Below are 23569 nucleotides of genomic sequence, written 5' to 3'. Positions count from 1 at the left end.
GATGAACATATATATACCGGTAGTTACCAAAATGAATCAACTTTTTGTTAAATTTGAAACAGGAAGAACAAGTTACAAATGTATGATAAAGTGGGCTAAGAATTTGGTTATAATATGCAGATGGATCAATTCAAACATGTGATTAAAAGGGTTGACATTTGCATTGTGCTATGATCTCAAAGAATTTTTTAATAAAATTATATATTGTTGATACATGATACTAGAGATATCATCTAGAACAGTGGTCGCCAACCAGTGGGCCCGGGACCACTGGTGGTCCGCAAGAAAATATTGGTGGTCCACAGAGAAATGTCACCCCCAAAGCATCCCCCCAAAGCAATTAATTCAGGCTGAGCAGGAACACAACAATGGGCCACCCACATGGCCCGTGGGAACACAAGGCTTGCATCGCTTGCAGTGCGAGCAACATGAGATAGTGAGGGGAGGGAGGAAAGGGTGGAGGGGGAGAATTTGCCCCACTCACCCCAAGCACCTCACCTGGCCACTGGGCTGCTTTTTCCACTTCTTTCTTCTTCTGCTTTTGGCTACATGCAAGGAAAACAGCAAAAGTCTTTCTTTCTCTCCCTCCAAACTCTGCCAGAAATGAGTCTTTGGGAACCTGTTCCAAGAGGCTGCACCAGCGTGATAAGTCTCACAAAGACTCATTTCTGGCAGTTTGGGGGAGAGAAAGAAAGACTTCTGTTGCTTCTGTTGCTTTCCGTGCATGAAGCCAAAAGTCAGTCTCTCTCTCTCTCCCTCCCCCTGCGAATGGAGATGGAGATAGTATCCTGCAATCCCAAATAAAGAATGATCATTCGGTAGGAAAACGGAGTGGGGAATTTTTCTGCAGACTTTTGGGGGGATTTTCCCAGGGTCTCTGCTGCTTCTGCTTTTTCTGCAGAGACCCTGGGAAAATCCCCCCAAAAGTCTGCAGGAAAATCTCTCACCTCGTTTTCCTACTGATCCATCGTCCTTTATTTGGGATCGCAGAATACCGTCTCTCTCTCTCCCCCTGAGAATGGAGCTGAAAATCAAGTTAGGAATGTGGCTGTCTTGGAGGGAGTGAGGATGTGTGAGGAACCTGTGTGTGTGTGTGTGTGTGTGTGTGTGTGTGTGAGAGAGAGAGAGAGAGAGAGAGAGAGAGAGAGAGAGAAACTGAAAGCATCACCACCAGCCCTCTGAGGTTAGATCGGATCTCTCTCTCTCTCTCTCATCAATGTCAGCAAGCCACCATCACTCAAAATTCATACTAGTGGTCCGCCGGGATTTAAAATTATGAGTTTGGTGGTCCCTGAGGTCCAAAAGGTTGGCAACCCCTGATCTAGAATGTATTAGGACACTTCAAATATTTGTTGGAAATGTGAACAACAAGAGACATTTTATCATGTTTCGTGGACACATGAAAAACTAAAACAAATTGGGTCCAAATATATACTTTGATATCAAGGGATTTAAAGATTGAAGTTCAATTAAAGCCAGAACTTTTCCTTTTAGCAAAATGGATAAATGGATAAACAGGAAAAACCAATGGAAGATTATTTCAATGTATGATCATAGCAGCAAGATTGCTTTACGCACAAAGATGGAAAGTTCGTACCTACTCACTATGGAGGAATGGTTCGTGAATTTGATAATTTTACAAAAATGGATAAATTAACTTCTTTGATTAGAGAAAGGACTTTTATTTGCTTTTATTGCAGGAAGCCTCTTATGGACTTTTTGCATAAAAATGAAAAAATGAACTTGTGATTTATGATTTTGATTAGATAGGCTAGACTATAAAAGGAAGAGTATTATGGTGTGAAGTTAGAGAGAGAGGTCAAAATATGTTTGAACTTACAATGCTATGAAGGATATTGGAAGCCACTTTTTTATACTTTTTTCCTATTTTTCTTTTAAAATTTTCCTATCCTTACACTTTTTGCTTTCTCTTTTTCCTTTCGTACTGTCTATTAGTTTGTAATAGCCTTTACCATCTTGTTTAAGAGTTTTAATAAAAATCATATTTGGGAAAATATGTTTTTTTCTGTACACAAGACTGAATGCCAAATACAATATTCCATCTTTTTGTGCTATCCAACATGTTAACAGTCAGAACTTGCTCTCAATCACAACTGTTCTTTCCTGAGCTGAAGGCTTTTGTGAAATCAGGGATCACAAGCACATAAAAAACAAGGACCAGTTTCCCTTCCTCTTTCTGGGTCCCTCTTCCTCCATTGGCTCAGAAAAATTCCTTCTTGAGGAAGGAATCTGACAAGTGAGTCAGGTTGTCCAACACTAATGTCTGGAGGCTCAATTTGTGTGCACAGTCATCAGACTGAAAAAGGTCTGGCTAGTAGAGGAGAGGGAGATAAAGCAGTTTTTATAATTGTTATGGTGTCTACTCTTTTTGTTTTCAGAAGCAATGAAAACAGCATTCTCACTCCTCACAAAGGAAAAGGCAATGTCATCAGGGGGCAACCAAGGCTAGACCTCTCTTTCAGTGCTTGTTGGCAATGCCATGTTCTCATGCACTGTAGCATGATTTGCCCTGGGTTATTGCTCTTTTTAGATTTGCTTTCATCTTCTCCTTGACAAGGACAAGCAAAAAGCAATATTTTTTGGCATACTTCTTTGGTTTTCAGGTGAAAGAGTTCCTTTATCCCCCACCACCACTACCACCCAAAAATAAATTATGGCTGTTCTGAAAATGTCGCCAGTTTCTAGGATGATAACATCCAGCCTGCAAGGATTCCAAGGAATAGTGCAGCCTGTTGTTCTTGCTCAATGCAAGCTCTGGAACTCTACAAAAGTGCATGATCAGTGACACAGGAGAGGGAAGAGGTTGTGGAATCTAAAGCGGTGGACAGCAGCTGCAAAGCCTACAGCAGGTGTGTCAAACTGGCTGTCCCGCAGGCTGAATATGTCACACACAAGCCACGGCCACCCCAGTTTCCCGAAGGGGAAAAAACATAACGATATGTCACATGATGTGGCAAGTTTGACACCTGTGACCTAGAGGAAGCCAATAGGGAGGGAAAGTAGGGGAAGGCCAGGACAGGTGGATGTGGGCTGAGCTCCCAGGGTCTCCCCACCTGAGTACCCTAAACTCTGTTTAAAATCCACATTGGGGAGAACAGGAATAGGAATCATATGACATGATCAGACAGGTGCCTCACTTAATGACCAGCACAACTTGCCACTGAAATGGGGATGCTCCATTAGTTGTAATGCAGGGACTACTGTATATAAAATCAAATATTGAATGAAATGGAAGAACTAAATTAAAAGGAGAAAAGAGAGTAAGATAATAATTAATTATTATTAAAAAAACCTATACCATGTATAACTTATCAGCATGATTTGGGAGACCTGCCTTCCCTGCCCTGCCCTATCTCACCTTGCCCACCTTGGCCGGTGGCTAGAGTCAAGCCCAGCCCAGCTACACTCTGACTACTTCGCTCACTCGCTTGCCCAGGACACATAGCCCAGCTGATGTCCGCAACTTGCCTGCTTCAGGCAGCCTAGCTGATCTTCGCACCTCGCCCGCTAGTAAGGCTCACTCAACTAGTAAGGCTCCAGTTCCCATCTCTGGAATTCCCTGAGGCCTACAGGCAAATGCCTCCCACATGCCCTTCACCTCCGATTGGGGGATGCGCCAATTCCTTCCTGGTGCCACCCACTCACCCTTTGCCTCGGGGACATGCCAATTCCTGCCTTTCACTCCTCTGAATCAACTTGCTTACCTCTGGCCTGGCGGTTTTCCCTCCTTCAGAGGCCCCGTGATCTCTTTGCTTCCCCCACAACCGCTTCTTTCTTCGTCCCGTGACCTTACCTTCCTCCCGCGGCTGATGGCAAAGGGAAAGGCAAGCCAGGGCTGAGCCATCGCCACTTGGCTGTCCCCCAGCCTGCATTTTATTCTCCGCCTGAATTCTCTGCAGCTGCTGGGCCTCACTTGCCTGCAGACGGGGGGGGTGTGTGTGACCAGACAGCATGAGACCATGCAGCCCGCATCGCCCTTCTGCCAACTGCCCCTCCCTTGCCCGCCAGCCCACACACTTCAAATGAGCACCAGCCGCCGCTGTAAGAATAGTGCGAGCCCATGGGCTGGTGGAAGGTAAGGCTGATGGCGGGGAAGGAAGATCTGCTCCGGGCTTGCTATGCTCAGCCAAAGGGCCACGGGGGGGACACGGCAAGGCTCGGGCTCAGCTTCAGCTTCTGCAAAGCCTAGGTGGGAAACCTGAAAGAAAATGCCTCCGAGGGCAGCCTGCTTACCCATCCACCCGCCAGGCTGGCCTGAAAGCAGCATGTGTGTCCCCTTGTCGCATGTTGGATGCGGGCCCCAAGGCAGATGGGAGGGTGAGCAGGCGGCAGCTCAGAACAGGGCCCAAAAGGCTGCCGAGCATTGCCATGTCCCCACCACCACCACCGAGGTGGCCCTTCGGCTGAATGCAGCAAGTCCGGAGCAAATTTTCCTTCCCCATCAGCCTTATGTTCCAGCCCATGAGGCTTGCACCATTCTCACAGCGGTGGCCCACATTCATCCAAAGTGCATGGGCTATAGGGTGATGGAGGGGCAGGGGTGGCTGGCAGAGTTGCGATGCAGGCCACATAGCCTTGTGTTCCCTGGTTGCCCCCACCTGCAGACAGGTGAGGCCCAGGAGCTGCGGAGAATCCAGGTAGAGGGCGAGATGTGGGGGGGGGGGGCTGAATGACGACAGCTCAGCTTTGACTTACCTTTCCCTCTGCCACCAGCTGTGGGAGGAAGGTAAGGTCATGGTCGCAGCCAGCTGGCAAAACCAAGCACCTGCCCAGTCCAGAGTTTCCGGCTGGGGTGGGCAAGGCTGCAGCTTGCACCTTGCTTTAAGTTCCCCGCCCTTTTATTGAAAATCTCCCCCCAAAAGAGAGGGGAAGTGTTGAGGTAATTCCCCGTTAGGAGAATGAGCGCATACAGGGAGATGTAGAGAGTAGTGTTGAAATAATACACACAGAGCACACAGATACACTGTACAGTAAATGTAGGTTTTTACTTCCAGAAAGGTTTAAGCAAAGTCCAAAATAAGCAATCCAAAGTCATTCACAGGTAAAATCAGTCAGTTTTCATCCAGGGATAATCCAAATATCAAAGTCCAGTGTGAAAAAACAGTTCAGTATCATTACATTAAATCCAGTTATATCAATTAGAAGAAATGGAGCATCCGCAATACTTTCCAACAGAAGGAAACAGAGATACTCACTCAGACACACTCTCTTGTGAGATTAAGACTAAAACAATCCAGGTTTCTGGCTCCATCTTATGGCTGTTTGAGAAACCACACCCAATTGCACGCTCTTGCATTCCCTTAAAGATATAGTACTAAAATGTTTATCCTGGTTTATATATTTCTAACCCAAATACCTGTTAGGTGACTTATATTCCTAACAGAAAGTCCCACCCCCAGCCCCTTTGTTGGACCCAGAAGCCTTGCCTGCTGGGCTTTCTGAACAACACAGAGCTGGGGCAGCAGCACACGGAATTCTGGGTGCATCATCTACTCCTCAATCTCCCAACAGTCAAATCAGTGAACTGGAAGAGAGCTTCTCCATTGTGTTGGTGAGTACGTATGGACAGTGAGCTTTTTGCTTTTTCCCCCCACATCCACATCCTGATCGGGCGTGGTGCAGACAGCCCAATAGAGGTGGAAAACAGAGTTTTCCCATCAGCCCTTCTCTTTTTTTCCATTAACCTCCTTTTGCCAGCATGCACCAGTCACAATCTTAAAATGGGCTTTTGTCAGCCCAAGGGGCAGGGAAGGGGTTCGGAATGGTACGTAGGAAATTGCCCTGTCTCTGCATTAGCCCGCCTGCGCCGCCCCCACCTTGCCATGAGTGATGTCAAGTTGGCCATGTTCAGTCACATGACCCCAAGCCATGGCCACCCAACCAGTCACTAGGGTGTCAGCAACCCACAGCTGCAGAGCTGCATGTGGCTCTTTGGGCCTTCTGCTGCAGCTACCTGTCCCATCACTGGCTGACCCTCACCCTTTCCCTCCCTTCCCTAAGAAGGTAAGGGCAGGGGATGGAGAAGCGGTCAGGCTTGATTCTCCAGCGCCTCATTCGTGCTGGAGCTTCTCTCTACGTCTCTCTCATATCTGTCTCTCCCCCCCCCTCTCATTCTCTATCTCCCACCCTCTCTCTCCTTCTCTCTGTATCTCTCTTCCCCTCTCCTCCTTTTCCCCCTCCTCTCTCTGTATCTCTGTCTCTCTCTCCCACTCTCCATATCTTCCCCTCTCTGTATCTCTCTATGTCTCCCACTCCCCGCCCTCTCTTATCTGTGTGTGTGTGTATGTGAGTGTGTGTGTGTGTATCTCCCCCTGCCCACTCTCTCTCAGAAAGCCAAGGCTGGGCCAAGCTGACAAGCTCTCTTTGGAGCACTTTGCTACTCCTTTTATTTATTCTTTTTGGAAATCTGAGCTGGCTAAGGAATGAGCAACCAGCCATGGCAGAGACCTTCCTCCTTCCCCTCTCCTTCTCCCCTGGCAACCCCCTGGCTGGCTGTGGCAGGGCCAGGAGGGTGCACATGAGCAGGGAGACCCTCCTCAAACAAGCAGTCGGGCTTGGCCAAAGCTCAGGAAAGATGCCTAGCCAGCTGGCCAGGGGATCGCGAGAGAAGAAGCCTCTGCTGAGGCTCGTGCTCGTCCCTTAGCCTGCTCAGACTTCCAAAAAGAAGAAATAAAAGGAGTAGCGAAGTGCCCCAAGGACAGCATGCCGGCTTGGCTCACCCTCGGCTTTCCAAGAGAGAGAGGAGAAAAAGGGGAATACAGGGAGAGGGGGAGAGAGAGAAGGGGAGACAGAGGGAGAGACATAGAGAGAGAGAGGGAGGAAGATAGGGAGAGTGAGATACAGAGAGAAGGAGACACACAGAGATAGAGAGAGAGAGGAGAGGAGGGAAAGAGAGACTGGACAATTATCTGCAGACGCAATTAGTGTGAAGTATTTACACCTCTCTGCACGAATTGCCACAAGGTAGGCCTTAGTAGCAGCTCTTACCCATGTTCGATCAAGTTCATCTCCTGTCTTTCACCAGCGGCTCTCTAGACATTTCCTCATGTGTTTCATCTCTCTCAATTCCTCTGTATACCATGGGGCACAGAGAGGTCTATGGATGAGGAGAGGTCGCAAGGGTGCAATCATATCCAGAGTCTCAGTCACCTTCCTATTCCACACAGTGACTAAGAGCTCAACTGGAATTCACAGTAGATCTGCAGTTATAACCCCCAGCTCCTTTTGGAACCTATCTGGGTCCATTCGTTGACGGAGGTAGACCAATCTAGTAGGTCCTGCCTCCCTGAAGGTGGGTGGTGCAGCTTTTGAGAAACTCGTTGCCACCAGATTTACCTCAAAGATGGACAATTCTGACTTTAAAACTTTTTCCTGTATACCTCCCCCCACCCCCCTTCAACATAAGAGAAAATTCCTATGCAATGTCTAACAGAATTGCTAGATAAATCCTGGAGATGTGTTTTTCGCAATAAATGTGCACATCAAACAAAGCTGTGTATAGGGGCAGTAACCAAAAAGACGACTTTAGTAGAATGATGCTAAATTAAAAGAGGGTAGCTGAAGATAGAAGAGAGGAGATAGGAGAGAATCAGACTGGATGGAGATGAGAAAATGCAAAAGCTGCATGGGTAAGGCATAAAAAAGAAAACTCTTTAATTCATAAAATAAAAGAAATAAAAATAAAATAAAATGCATTCCATCCCATCCAGATTTAATCTCAGTTTAATCTTCAAATACATCAGTACTTTCCAGAAACAGTCTAAAGTTGAATTGAATCATTGCAACTGGGATAATTTTTTTATGTTAGTTTGAGACCTTTCACTACTCATCCAGGCAGATACATGCTTTGCTTCAGTCAAAGCAAAGCATGTATCAACTCATGCCACACCAACCCCAGGGGTTTCCTCCCCAAGCTAGATGATTGAGAATGTTCATCAAGATATTTTCCAGAAGCAGGTTTATACAATAGTCAATTGCATTTCTTTGCTTTCAATAATTTCTTCTATAATTATAAATTTTTTATAATTATAAAAAGTAGCCCCATTTGTCCCCTTTGGTTATTTTTAAAGAGAACAGCAGTAAAAATCTAACATATTCAGGAATACATCTACTCTAGAAGATGGATGGTGATTAAAAAAAAAGCTCTGTGTATATATTCCATTAACTCCAATCATACTATTCTAATCCCATGCCTCCCCAAATATTTTTTCATTTTACAGCAAAGCAGTCAGCAGCATTCTTCATTTGGTACTTGGAGAAAATAAAGAAACTCCATATAAAATTATTTTAGAGAGAAGAATAGTCATTTTCACCTTCAACTTGCAGTTTGTTGAATCTTAAAGGGATCTGAGCACTAAGATTTCCCCTAGCCATTTAAAAAAAACAGGATGTAAACCTATTACATTCTATCCCATAATCTGTCAGAATTGTGATAATTACCATACTGCAAAAATCTGGGCTATCAAATTGACACAAATGGAGTATATAAAACATGTGGTTCTGCAAAAGAATGATTCAAAGGAAACACAGAAAATTTCTGCACAGATGCAAGGTAACCAAAAAACAGAGTACTAATTTGAAGGAGGACCAACCCAAAGAAACACCAGCTGGTACTATTCCTACCAAAGCATGTAATTTAAAAAAGAACCAGGCTATATGTTATTTACCAACTCTTCACCCTTGCCAACAAGGGTGAAGCAACAGTTTAAAAGAAAAGAAATAATAATGTAACTCTCATACAAATAAACTCTCTTCAAATGTTTTAACCTGTTCTATAATATCCATAGAAAAATATTTGTAATTCATTTTATTAAACTAATTCATAACGTTAAGCACTTAACCTATAATGCAATCCAAAGTAACTACATTAACTGCTGTTTTGGGTGCTGATATCACCATAGTGAGGAACAAAATTATGAATGGCTATTAGAATTTACCTTTTGATTATTTCAGATGCACAAATTATGAAACTGTTATATCCCAGGAAGTTCAAAGCAATGTATTAAAATTAATATACTTTTACATAAAACTGAAACCATTCTCATACTTATAATGCAATTGCTGAAATAAAAGTGCCACAGTTAGATGATTTCTTATATTCACAAAATAGGCAACAAAATTAAAATCATTTGCATAAAATGATGTAAATAAAGTAAACAAAATATTTGGTTTGATAGTTTCATCAAATTCCAGCCTGCTGTAAAATTGAAAATAGGTTATTATTTTTATACACAGATACAGCATTCCAATTTGGATATTCTGCTGACAAGCTTAACTAGATTTTGCCATTCAAAGTTCTTTAAAATATTAATGTTCAGAATCATATTAACCTGTAATTATTTATCTGTAAAAGACACATTGTTCAAAACTGATTAATGGCTAAGAAATTTCAAAACTACAAGTGCAATGTATTACACTTTGTATTTGTATTGAATCTCAATAAAGGAGTACAGCAAATTTTCAAAGTTGGTGTAAGGACCTTTGAAGAGATCAGAATTAACGTATCAATGGAAACACAGCCTAACTCTGAAGTCCCTTGAAGCTCTATTGTTATAAAGTTATGCCAACAAAAGACATGTTCCAAGTTAAAATTACTTTATTAAATCCAATGGAGATATTTGCATGTACACATCACTGTAACAGAATACAGGACAACAAATGACTCTATACTTAGTCATAGCATATTCTCATTAGTACTTAAACTTCTGTCTGAGCACACCCCAACTTGATATGCCATGCAGGAAGAAGCTGTATCTCTCATGTTAAAACAGGGAGAGATAGAAATCATGAAGCAAAAGTACTCTGTACAAGTTTGTACTCAAAAGAAATATAGGATGCGCATATTGCCAACATATATCTGTTCATATCTGAACCTCTCTATCATATCTCTATTCTCAAATTTCATTTTTCAACTAAGTGCAAACATAAGATCCCACAAGAAAGAAGCAAAAAGATAGAAGGTATAATTGGAATATGACTGCTATAAATTTTTCGCATTTCTTTTTTTGTATTTCTTTGCTCCCGGCAATATATGAAAACTATTTTAAACAATTGTATCAGTTAACAATTTCTTTTGGTATTCTCACTTAAATAATACAAAGTTAAGTACAATACCATGCAGAAAAGTGGCTTTGTGCCATTATATTTAGTTGTTTCTCAGGATTACAGCCCAGCTATATGAAATTAAGCAGAGTTTTGCTGCAACTCTCAAAAGAGAGAGGAGTCTTTTAGTCATTATACTCTCTTTAGCAAAAAGAGGCTAATGTAAGTACATTGGAAAAGCGTCACTGGTAGTTTTCAAGCCCTAATTCTCAAGTATTTATTGAGAATCTAAGGTTAGAGACCTCTGTGCAGCAGCTGATACAATTCATTCTCCTTACAATTTCAGTATTACTCTTTGTGTATCATGTTCCAAAGAAAAGTTGGAAGGGACAGGAATTGTCTACTTTGACACTGTGCTATTTTCAGTTACATTGATTATTTAGGTAATATATCTATAAAATATTTATATATGTCTAATTTGTCTGTCACATCTGCTCTCTTTTGCTACCCAATTTCCAATAAAAGTTATGAGTAGGTTTCTAACATCTCGAATATAGATAGGTATGGACAAAGTGGGATATTATACAACCAGAAATCTCAGATAACCAACTGGCCTAGTAATAGGTATGACTACAGGGGTCAGTCAATGTAAATGTAATTGGGGTTATATAAAAATAAAATGGACCATACTGTTCTTCCTTGACCATGCACCAAGGAGATTTTTTCTTCCTGTCCTACACATCAAACATATCAGAATTTAATTTTACAGCCATCTGCATGTCCCATACAGTTGATACAACCCTCTTCATTCTCAAGATTATGGCTAGGTCTACTGAGTTGAAATGAGAAAAGGTACTCACTCTGCTGTTGAACAGTGAATGTTGCTCTGTAGAATTTGCAGTATAGTGTGTTTTAATCTTTACTATCTCTACCACAATATCCAATGAACACCATATATTGCACTATTTGCCTGAAAAACTCTCATTTTTCATCTTTTGTGATGTCTTAACAGAGCTATTTACAACTTCTGGAATCTGACTATGATTCCTAGCTCCTCTTCTGGCTTTTCTGTCAGGTGGCTTTGCTCTATCATTAACCTATTAGCATGGGTGGGTTTCTACCAGTTCTGTCCACCTCTGTAGAACCGGTAGCTCTGAAGAGCAGCAGACACAGAACCGGGTTCTATGTCTGCTGATGTTTTCACCCACCTGGGCTGTTACCTGATCTTTATTTCCTGATTTTTCAACTTCAGCTGCTGAACAAGGCACAGCTGCAGTTAAAAAAGCAGGAAAAGAGGGCAGTTTCAAAGGCTGCTTCTCTGTACATAGCATGCTGATGATTTACAGGTGTGCAGCCCACAGCGTGCAAGGAAGCTGGTAAATCCCGAACCGGTAGTTAACCCTGTCGTATCCCACCCCTGCCTATAAGTCCTTGTCCCGAGAAGCCTGCATAATAGTAGGTCAACCTATTCTCCAATGTACTTGAACGCAGGCAAGAAGCAATGGATGGAAACTAATAAAGGAGACAGCCAACCTAGAACTAAAGAGAAATTTCCTGACAGTTAGAACAATTAACCAAATTGAACAGCTTGCCTTCAGAAGTTGTAGGTGCTCCAACACTGGAGGTTTTCAAGAAGAGATTGGACAACCATTTGTCTGAAATTATTGGGTTTCTTGCCTAAGCAGGGGTTTGAGTAGAAGACCTCCGAAGTCCCTTCCAACTCTATTATATTTTTGTTTTATTAGTACATCAAAGAGGTCTACAATGCCTCTGCTATACTGACAATTATTTTTTGCATGTTACAGTAGCAATATTATTAGTAAACTATGTGGAGATTTATAACTTTGCATCTTGAATGGGGAATTCTCTTTTTCCGAATAAATTTTTGCCATGAGAGTGATTGTAGTGTCAATATAGTATATGTATTTAACTGGCCTGGATGACATGAAAATATTTTCTCATTGACACATGTGGACTAATTTATTTTTTTCTGTCCCTAATACATCATCATGTTTACCAATGCCACGTACCACATATACTATAGGAATGATTGCTTGGCAAAACTGCTATGTTGACTTATTTTAATCAGCTGTTTTTTCTTAACTTTACATAGAAGTATTATTACAATTTACTGATAACTTTCTGAAAGTATCTATTTGTCAAGTAAGTTGTTGGATGTAGGAATGGATAAAAATATAGAAAGTATCTAAGAGGAACTATTTTAAAGTTAAAATACTTTAGTTGAATTGTTTAGCCATTCATTTTTGAGCAGATTTATTAAGACATTCATTCTGTAAAATTTTATTGTCAAAATAAACTTTTAAAAAGACACCACAGTTTTTTTGACAACAAACTTAACTTTTTAAAAATAACTTCCATGGAAATCTAATTTAGTAATTATGGATGTAGAATTATACAGTACATCACAGAAGTTGAGTACATTCCCTCACATTTTGTAAATATTTAAGTATAATTTTTCATATGACACTGAAGAAATGGCACTTGGCTACAATGTAAAGTAGTGAGTATACAGCTTGTATGACAGTGTAAATGTGCTTTCCCCTCAAAATAATGCAACACACAGCCATTAATGTCTAAACTGCTAGCAACAAAAGTGAATACACATCTAAGTGATAATGTCCAAATGGGGCCCAAGTAGCCATTTTCCCTCCCCAATGTCATGTGACTTGTTAGTGTTACAAGGTCTCAGGTGTGAAGGGGGAGCAGGTGCGTTAAATTTGGTGTTATCGCGCTCTCTCATATACTGGTCACTGGAAGTTCAACATGGCACCTTATGGCAATGAACTCTGAGGATCTGAAAAAAACAAATTGCTGATGTACATAAAGATGGCCTAGGCTGTAAGAAAATTTCCAAGACCCTGAAACTGAGCTGCAGCACACTGGCCAAGACCATACAGCAGTTTAACAGGACAGGTTCCACACAGAACAGGCCTTGCCATGGTCAACCAAAGAAGTTAAATGCTCATGCTCAGCATCATATCAGGAGATTGGCTTTGGGAAATAGATGTAAGAGTGCTGCTAGCATTACTGCAAGAGGTTGAAGGGGTGGGGGTGGGGGTGTCAGCCTGTCAGTGTTCAGACCATACGATGCATGCTGCATCAAATTGGTCTGGAGGACTGTTGTCCCAAAAGGAAGCCTCTTCTAAAGATGTTGCACAAGAAAGCCTGCAAACGGTTTGCTACGGACAAGCAGACTAAGGACATGGATTTCTGGGACCATGTCCTGTGGTCTGCTGAAACCCAGATAAACTTATTTGGTTCGGGTGGTGTCAAGCGTTGTGGCGGAGTACAAAGACAAGTGTGTTTGCCTACATGGTGGTGGGAATGTCATGGTCTGGGGCTGCATGAGTGCTGCCGACACTGGGGAGCTACAGTTCATTGAAGGCATCTTTAATGCCAACATGTTCCGTGACATACTGAAGCAGAACATGATCCCCTCCCGTTTGAAACTGGACCGCAGGGCAGTACTCCAATATGATAATGACCCCAAACACACCTCCCAAACGACCACTGCCTTGCTAAAGATGCTGAGGGTAAAGGTGATGAACTGGCAAGCATGTCTCCAGACCTAAACTCTATTGAGCATCTGTGGGGCATCCTGAAATGGAAGGTGGGGGTGTGCAAGGTCTCTAACATCCACCAGCTCCGTGACATCGTCATGGAGGAGTGGAAGAGGACTCCAGTGGCAACCTGTGAAGCTCTGGTAAGCTCTATGTCCAAGAGGGTTAAGGCAGTGCTGGAAAATAATGGTGGCCACACAAAATATTAACACTTTGGGCCCAATTATCACTTAGGAGTGTATTCAGTTTTGTTGCCAGCAGTTTACACATTAATGGCTATGTGTTGCATTATTTTGAGGGGACAGCATGTTTACACTGTTACACAAGCTGTATACTCACTTTACATTGTAGCCAAGTGCTATTTCTTCAGTGCTGTCACATGAAAAGATATACTTAAAATATTTACAAAACATTGAGGGGGTGTACTCACTTCTGTGGTATACTGTATATAAACATCCCAAGTATTATGGACAGTAGGATATTAATATCAGCCCTAGATGAAATGTACTTCAGAATTTCCATGTTTCTTCTATTTTAAATCAAAGGACATTGTATTTGTAAGTACACAGCAATACTAAACATATTGAGGTCCATTTTGTGTGAATTCTGTTTACACAACTACAATTTAACTCCATCAGTATACTACAGGTGCTTCTGCTAACATATTACTCTTTTGAACCAATAATAAGGAATTAGTAATATTCTTAAATTATCTACTGCTCGATGTCGGTCAACTTTGGTTGCATCTATTCTATACAATACTTCCTAGTTGGTCTATATAGAAGGACAATTAACAATTACCTTTACATCATCAGTTATTATTCATAATACATCTACACCCAAGTCATGATCTATATCTATTCAGAACTCAATGATATTGACAAATATTTTTACACAAGCATTTTTGATATTCAATTATCCAAGTAAACAAAATTCATCAGGCCAGAATCATAATATAGGAACAACCTCTGCCTTAGAAAACATATACAAATAAAATTGTCCTTTTAACCTGTAAAATACAGGTAAAAAGTACTGCAACATATCTATGAATCCATCTTTTTAGGAGAAGTATCATTTTACAAAATTTATAGATGAACTATCAGGATCAACTAGCAATATCTACTCATCTTAAAACTACTTGTCACTGACAGCCAAAGTGTTTGTGGGACACCAATGCTGTGGCAACAAAGAGAAGAATCTGTAAAATCTTTTTCTTAGCAGTGAGAAAGTTATTTAAATTGCAGTTTAATTTAAATTGTAGTTTAAAATGAAGACCATACTTGCAGAGATACTAGAAACAGTAGCCCAATATAGCTAAATAGAGAAGCCTACTCCATATAATCTAACATGCCTAATGCAAGCAAAAGTTAGCAGAAGATATACAGAATATGTCTGAACATATCTAAGAGTAAATATGTCTGATCAAAAACCTAAAGAATTTTGTGACACTTTACAAAGTAACTAATAAATTACTACATAAGCTTCATAAAGCAAAGTTCACTTTATTGGACCAATTCCTGTTTGAGAAAAAGGATGTCAGTATCATTCTCTCACACATACACACACACACACACACACACACACAAACATAAACTAAACAGGAATACCAACAAAAATAATGGTTAATACAGTACTTTAATAATTTGCTTTCTACCAAAAATCTCAATATGCTTACCCTAAGTAATTTGGTAACAGATTAACTGGGGGGAGACAGTAAACTCTGATATAAAACATTATTTTGAGATGACTCTTGTGTTAAAGTATTCCCCATTAAAATGTAAAAATAACCCATACTGTTTGTATTGTTACATCCAAGTTTAATATGTAACAAGGACTATAGTATACAAAAGTTTTGTCATCTTAAACACTGGGTTTTGTATCATTTTCAAAGCCAATATACAGTTTGAAATACCACAGAACTTTCCTTTGAGTAATAAGTGTTCTGATTAAACTTTTAATCAAAATATCAGACATCTTAAGGCACTCAAGTTTCCTTTTTCTCCAAATTTCTAAAATCTGGTTAGACTATGCCTTCTTATGTCAGGTATACTCTGTTTTTCAATATTCTATATGTTGCCTTGAGCTAGAAAAGTCCCTTGGTCCCACTAGAACCTCTAAACATATTATGTACTACATAGGTGCTATTTTTAAAAAAAATATTAAAAGTATTTCTAAAGCAAAGGTCTCTGTTTCTTAGGCGAGGGATCCAGCATTGTCTGGAGAAAGCTGTTACCTTCCCTCCAAAGTGGGCATTTCTATTCCCATTTGCATGCTTTCAAACTGCTAGGTGGGCACCAGCTGGCAGAAGTAACTGGAGCTCACCGCACTGTTTCCAACCCGGGCTGTCAGTTTTCCAACTGACAAGTTCGGTGTCTTTAACCACTGAGCCTGTATGCACCTTGAAAAGTATTTCTATAGTGGCCATATAACCAGATTAGCGGTGTTCAAAAAATATAAAAACAATCAATAAAACCCTCCCAATGCAAAATAAAATACCTCCTGCAAAAACATAAAAGGAACAGACACAGCTCAATCACCATTAAGCTTTGAAAACCTGATTGAAAAAAAATGTTTTCACAGCTCTATAAAATGTCAGCAATGATGGGACTAGGCACCTTTCTGGGGTAATGTATTCCAAAGCAGAGGGACTATCACAGCAGACATCTGGCTTCTGGTCCATGACCACTTTAGGTCCTAAGGGGAGAAACCTTGAATATTATTACTAATTAAATAACCTTCATTATATTTCAATTTGTTTTAGAACCAGCTGTAAAAATTGCTTACTGCCTACACAAATTATTTCCCCAGCACTCCAGAACCAAGAATGTCATTCCTTCATTTATCAAAGCATAACATATAGACTGCTAAAGCCATTCACAAATTTTAAAATACTCATGGTATTTGTATGTTCTGTTATTTGGAATGGGAAATACAAGTCAAGTAGAGATTAGAGATACCAGCCATTTTATCATTGCTTATTTGCTCACTTATTATGCAATATCGGGTTTTCAATTCAATTGTATAGAATGTGAAGGATGTGTATATGTATTTTTATAGTTATAATGTACACTGAAGATGGCATTTAATTTCATTGTACAAGGTGTAATGACAATAAACTAAACTAAGTCCCTCAGGTTGCTGATAAACAGAAAAATATTAATTTAGTCCTCTCATAAATGATCTCAGTTCCATAGCATGTCTTAAGCCACTAAAATAGCAGAATATCTTTCTGAAACAATTCTAATATTTTTTTACTTAAGAGATACAGCACATATTGAAAATACTTCTAAGATAAAGGAATGGAAATGGCAGTCATAAAAAATAACTAATCAACAACAAGTCAACAACTATGAAACTCTATTTTAAATACACCAGCTTGTTTAGAACAATTATATTTGATCCAACAGTTCAATAAAATATAAATTTGATAAATAAGCTTCAAAGTTAGTATTCCCTTATTGAATCATGCTGGCTATAATCCTAATCTACCATAAATATTAATTTGACATACTTTTAACTATACAACATGATATTAAAAGGTACCCAAGACATGAATATATAAAATACGTAATTTGTTCATAAAACATTTGATCAATGGTTGATGGATATTGCAAATGAAAAAAATATTCCAACCTTTACTAGTTTCATTCTGATATTTTCACTTCTTCTAGTCTATGCTTCTATGGGGAAATTTACATCACACCAAAACATTCCAAGCATCTAGAATGCTAGTCATACTTCTAACATCATAGAGTACTTTAAAAACATGTATCAATAGCCATGCTAATATCTTATAGAGATCCATCAAAAGAAGGATTAGGTGCACTAACAAAAAGCATTTTTGTTATATCATTCATTCACTGCACTACCCTTAGATGAACAATGAACAAAAATGTGATGTGAAGAGAAATAAAAAAATGCTTATAAGTAATATAGCTAGCATTATATAATACTCTTCATTATAAATTTGATATTTTTGCCCTGTGGCTTGCAGATGTTAAGTATATTTATCTTCGACACTTAGTAGTAGCAAAACTCACTATCTTGAAAGACAGCCAGTGTGATATGATAGTTAAGGTATTGGACTACGTCAGTGATGGCAAACCTTTTCGGCACCAAGTGCTCAAACCGGAATGCGCTCGCAGATGCGCATATGTCAGAGTGCCCGAAACCTGAAGACCAGCTGGCCAGCGTGCATGTGCATGCCGGAAATCAGAAGAATAGCTGGCAATGGCATGCGTGCCCACAGAGGGCGCTCTGCACACCACCTCTGGCACACATGCCATAGGTTCACCATCATGAGACTAAGTCAATGAAGTCCCTATCTACCTAAAGCATGAAAGAACACCAGATAACTTTGGGAAAATGTTTTTTCTCAATCTAACATATTGCACGGAGCTCGTCTTGCCAATATAAAATGAGAAGATTCTCATTTAAGTTACACGGAGTCATTGAAGAAAGAGGACATAAGTTTAAAAATAAATAAAATCATATAAATATATTCAGTTTAATAGCATGTCTCTTTTTGAAAAGCACTTTACAATCACAAAGATCCTTTTGTAAAATAAAGCACAATTGTTTACCTGAGAATTAGGTGAAAGGAAGCCACTGTACATCTCTCTAACTTGAAAAATTAGATTTATATAATACAAGTAAACCCCTAATCAATAAAATATGTGATTAGGAATTGAGATGGGAAAAGTAAGCTTTAGAATCTAGGTTGATCACACTATAATATGTATCAACAATATGAAGTTTATATTACTACAATTATACAAACACGTGAAAATAAAGATTGTTCAAGTTCTTCCTCAAAAGGTTTAAAATATTGTTAAATTTATTAAATAAATCCATGAATAATATTTCTCACTCTTCAAGCTTTCTCCATTCAGGAGCTCTGAAGTTTCCTTATACTCTTGCAAAGAACAATATTAAAAGCAACTTTTATTTTCTAATATTGATCTAATAGTACGCTTCACTATCATACTATATGAAAATTCAGTGGATATGTCTGCTTTGAATAAAGAAGAATCTGAAACAAAAGAAACTCATTCAAAATTTTTGTTTGAATATTACAACATTCAGATATGTTCTTGATATATTCCTAATACATAAAAACCACTAAGAAAATACTAGGACCAAATATTTTAAGCTAGATCTATTAAAAGACCACAGTACAAAACTGAATTTTCAAACAATGTTTTAGAGAGAAGAAAATACAAAATGAACACCCAGATTAAAGAAAAGACAAACAAATGAACTCTCAAGTCAAGGATGCTTATTATCTCAGTTTAGACAATTGGGTATAAAATTGCAATTGAAATGGTTCAATTTTGTTCTAGGTTTGAAACTCCTAAAAAGGCATCTTAATGTTCAATCTCTGTAATATAAATCATGTGGCTCTATTTATTGATAAAATATATTTTAAAAATTTTGGATTCTTTAATCTTGTTATTTAGACTATTTAGAAATAAAAGTACAAAACTTCAAAAATACACAAAAACTATTATATGTGCACACCTAAGAAATTCTACATAAGAATTTCCAGGCTTTCTGATAATTCAATAACTATACTATGGCTGTGAACTCTGCAGCTTCCAACTGGAAGTCAATCTAGGACAACCAAAACAACTATACCAATAGAATTGCATTTTCTCAATCAGAATAATTTTCAGCAGATTTCAAATTATTAGAATCTGCATATCATAAAAGACTGCAGCTGCTTCTTAAATTGACAGAGGTGAGAGATAATATCTCATATTTATGTTATAAACTCCAAAACTCTTTTTTAAAACAATGGTCACAATTCATAGAACTGGATTTCTAAACTAAAGTACAGTTAACACATCTTCCAGTATAAACTACCATGTAATTTGTAAATATATTTTCAGTCTTTTGAAAAAAAAAAAAACACAAGAAAATCACCATGACAATTCTATTTTTTTAAATGAAGTCTCTAAAGGGTACAAGACCAATTGACTAGGATTGCAACTGAATATTTAAAAATCATTTCAAAAATCATTTGAATGTTTTTTTTTAAATCTATATTTATGTGCAACTAAACCAACATCTGACCAGCAATACTCTTGATAACAATGTGTACATAGTCTTTAAAATAATATCACTCTCCAAAGAGCAAGAATGCCACTTCCTTATTAAAATGAAATTTTTAAAACCCACTACTTTATATTTTCTTAGGAAAGCAATTAAAATATTAATTCGTATTAATAAAAAGCTCACATCAACTATTTGTGCACCCTGTGCGCCTGAACTTTAATGCTGGTAGAAATAGTAGGCAATTCAAAAACTTCAAACATAAAAGCCTTTCAGCTGGCAAGAGACCACAATTTTAATATGTTTTAGAAAGTGAAGTTATTTTTTTTTATTTCGCATAAATTGAAATACTGTTCAAAGCTTAATGCCACTGCTTCAAGAGACCTGATGGCACTTACCGCAAGTAATACTGTTTTAAAGCGAAGGCAGCATTAGAACAACTTCTGGGAAAGTTAAATGCTTCCACTATTTCTCCCCACTGATTCTTCTCAGATACCTGTCAAAAATAACACACAGAGATGCACAAATCCACACACAGACAAGCACACCGTCTTTGATTGCCATCAAAAGGGCTGCCATGAAACAAACAAATATGATAAAGATTTTAAAAAAACGATAGGATCTGGATTTTCTATTCTTACTGACAGTCACCAGCGATACAATATTGCTCTTCCCCTTGTGTTTTACATTTCTTTTATGGAGTGAGAAGGTGAACGGATTTTATTCTGTGGAGAGGTTTGTTTTTGTCTTAGCTACCTGGACAATAACCAATCGGGAGTTCCTCTGTTGCCTGCTTTTAAATCCTCCCGCGGTCCGTTAAAACCCAAAGAAGTTGAAAATGAGCCAAGGAAGTCTCGGTGGGGTCCGACCCCACCAACTGAGGGTGCAGGAAAACCGTCCCGCTGAGTCTCCCCCCTCCGCAAGCTCGACAGATACAGAGGCCTTTCTTTTGAGGCCTACATTTCTGTCCCTAGTCTTGAAGCCTAAAGATGGCTATTTGATTACACATCGTCTTGGCTGCCCCTTTTGTTATTTCTCCCCGGAAGGGGCTCCGAGGGCAGCGCCGAGTCCCCCCCACGGCAGCGAGGATCATTTCCTAGCCCATGCTCCGTGCCGATTATCGATGTTAAACATGCCCGCTAATTTTGAGTTCCACTAAAACTGCGCTCAGACTCTGCGCGAGGCGCGCGCACACACACACACATACACACACAAGCGGAAGAAACTGCCTCTAAACACAACCTCCTCCACTCGCCTTCTCCCCAGAAAAGGAGGGAACGAGCCAAATATCGAGGGCAGAGGGAAAGGGGACACGAGAAGCTGCCTTCGACATCCCTGAATCCCCCCTTTTCAGCTCTTCCTCAACAAGGCCGAGCCGCCAACCTACCTTGCCTGCTTCCTTCTTCCACTTCCCTCCTTCCCAAGCCGGCTTGAAGAACGACCGATCCCGACCCCCGCCGACCGCCTTCCCCCCCAGGGTCGAAAGAGAGTTTCGAGAGGTTAGTGGGAGGAAAAGCCACAAGAAAACTTCCACTCACCTTCCCAAATCCGCCTAAAGTGGTGACTCGGGTGTAGAAAGCGTGAAGATCCAGCTCCCTTCCACCCACCACAGGGATCTTCTTAAAAGGAGACCTGGCAAGAGCGAGCGAGAGAGAGACAAACAACTTATCAACTCTGCCCCCCCTTTTCTCCCCTCGCAGGGGGCCGCTTCGTCCTTCAGGGCAGAGGCTGGAAGTTAAAAATTGGTCGGTTTAAACAGCCTCCCACACCACCATCCCCTTCCATCTCCCCATTTTCCTTACCCTCTGCTGTGGTGAAACTGCCGCAGCTCGTCCAGAAAAGCGAGTCCTTTTCTCCGATGGTCTGGTTGGTTTTTACCGGCCGAGTTTGCCATTTTCCCCCCTCGGATTTAAAAAATTTGGGTTTTGTCTCCTTAAAAAAAGCCAATAGAAAAACAACAATCCGCGGCTCCTCCTTGCCTTTAAGAGATCCAGGTTCCTGTACTCGGCCGGGGATCAGCCATGGAGATGGGCTTGTTAAAAAAAGAAAAGAAAGAAAGAAAAGTTTAAAAGGAATAAGAGAAGCCGAAGAGTGGTAAATTGCAAGTCCTGTCTCCACACAACGCACAGGGAGGGAGAGGGGCACCTCTCGGTAATTCTTGCTGCCGCCGCCGCCGCCGCCGCCGCCTGCCTGCTGCTCTCAACACCACAAACCCAACCAAGCCAGCTCGCACATGAGACTCAACATGGTGCTGCTGGATCACACAATGAATTGGGTTAGTATTGTGGCGGGGTGGGGGTTGGTGAGGCTGGAGTGAGGTACTGACAGTGTATGTGTATTACAGACGCGAATCCATGAAATCTCCCCTCTCCCTTGCTCTCTCACATACAGTCTCGCGCGCGCGCGCACATATATACACACTGTACAGCGGCGGCGGCGGCGGCGGCGGCGGCAGCAGTAAGATTCACTTCTCTTCAGACAAAAAGATCTGAGGCAGCCGTGCTGCTGCCTAGGCGAGAGCGCAACACAGCGAACCCCGGCGGTCAGCCGAGGCACTGCAAAAAGCAGCTTCGAAATGGCAAAAGCCAGGCTTGCCAACGAGCAGTTCCTGGCGGGGAACAATAGGCTTCTCTCGCGGCTAAGGGCTCATCTGCAATGTGCCGCAAACTTCACACAAAGCCGGGCGGAAAGAGAAAAGGTAGGAGAGAGGAAGGGCTACTACCGGTTGTTCCAGGGTTAGGGGCAGAGGAAATGTTCCATTCTTCCAAACTTTAACCAGATGGAATACTTAACTGAAAGATAAAAAAGAAGAGGAGGGGAAGAGGAAGACTATGTATTTTTGAATAAATATAGCCACTGTGTTTCTTTAAATAGTAATATCCTTCACTAATAGATTTTAGAAATTTTAGATAAAGGTACATTTTTAGTGAAGTTATTTATAATGCATATTCCCATCTATTTCCACAAATCTAAAGTAATCATTGGATAATTCTGACTCCTACAATTAAGAGTGAATCATAAGAGATATTAAAAACTTTAATAAAATGTGATTTCTTGAGACTCCCTAAAATTAAAAAGTTACAAAATATATTTAAAAATTTTCTATATATTAAACCAAACACATGTGATAAATAGAGCATAATGATGAAGCCTATCAATTTAAATCTCATCCCGGCAGCAAATACTAATTAGTATTAAGGAAATCTGTTCTGCAGTTCTATCTCCTGCAATGGAGGTAAAAAGATTAAACACTCTGAATCCTTGAAATATTGTAGAGTACTGTAGCAGGCAGATTCCCTTAGACAATATTGGTTGAGGTAATTCATGCTATAAATGATAATTATATTGTATGTGTGTGTGTGCAGGGAGTGTCCAGTAATCATATAGATATTATTGCTGAAAAGTATAATCAAAGCTCAAGGTTTCTTAATCCAAACATGCTGTGCATCTTGAATGTTGCATACCTAATCATGTTCTATATAAGCAGAAGAGATTTAGGATCCATAAAAGATAAGTGTCAGAGGAATTATAGCAGGAATGTACACTTTTTTGTTCTGTCTGTCTCTGGATGCTGCTAAACCACATCTCCTAGCACCCCTTGCTATGGCCATATTGGCTTGGACTCAACTTTAAGAAGGCTATAAGTGTCTCACCTTGATTTATAGCAATTATAATAGTGTCTGATTATATACAATGAGGGAATTTATTTTTCAGAATGAGTGATTGGAAAAGAAGGAAAAGCATGTAAACCAAAGTTTTAATCTTATACACAACTGCCTAGGATTCAGTTTCAATTACTTCACTGACTTCATTGTAGCAATATATAGGAATCGCATAATTGATCTTAAGAATCAAGGGGAAATAAGGGGAAA

General features: G+C 40.0%; 1 protein-coding gene across 3 annotated transcripts in view; it reads right to left on the bottom strand.

The window, feature by feature from the left end:
* ARID2 (AT-rich interaction domain 2) overlaps positions 1–23569 on the bottom strand; it is a 190407-nt gene that overhangs the window by 165657 nt on the left and 1181 nt on the right. The window contains exons 2-5 of one of the 3 annotated variants that reach the window (XM_026700645.2): positions 22420–22489; positions 21500–21729; positions 21236–21329; positions 20096–20193 (exon numbers count right to left, since the gene is read on the bottom strand). In XM_026700645.2, coding sequence (XP_026556430.1) covers positions 20096–20193; positions 21236–21329; positions 21500–21591 — 284 coding nt within the window. In that variant the 5' untranslated portion in view covers positions 21592–21729; positions 22420–22489. Of the gene's footprint in view, positions 1–20095; positions 20194–21235; positions 21330–21499; positions 21730–21824; positions 22398–22419; positions 22490–23569 lie in introns of those variants that run through there. The other 2 variants (XM_026700652.2, XM_087934407.1) reach the window with 2 other exon arrangements.

Source organism: Pseudonaja textilis, chromosome 5, assembly GCF_049901715.1.
Source record: "Pseudonaja textilis isolate UNSWEBS1 chromosome 5, rPseTex1.2, whole genome shotgun sequence".
Classification (NCBI taxonomy): domain Eukaryota; kingdom Metazoa; phylum Chordata; class Lepidosauria; order Squamata; family Elapidae; genus Pseudonaja; species Pseudonaja textilis.
The sequence above is the reverse complement of the archived record's forward strand: the minus strand, read 5'-3'. Positions and strand labels throughout refer to the sequence as shown.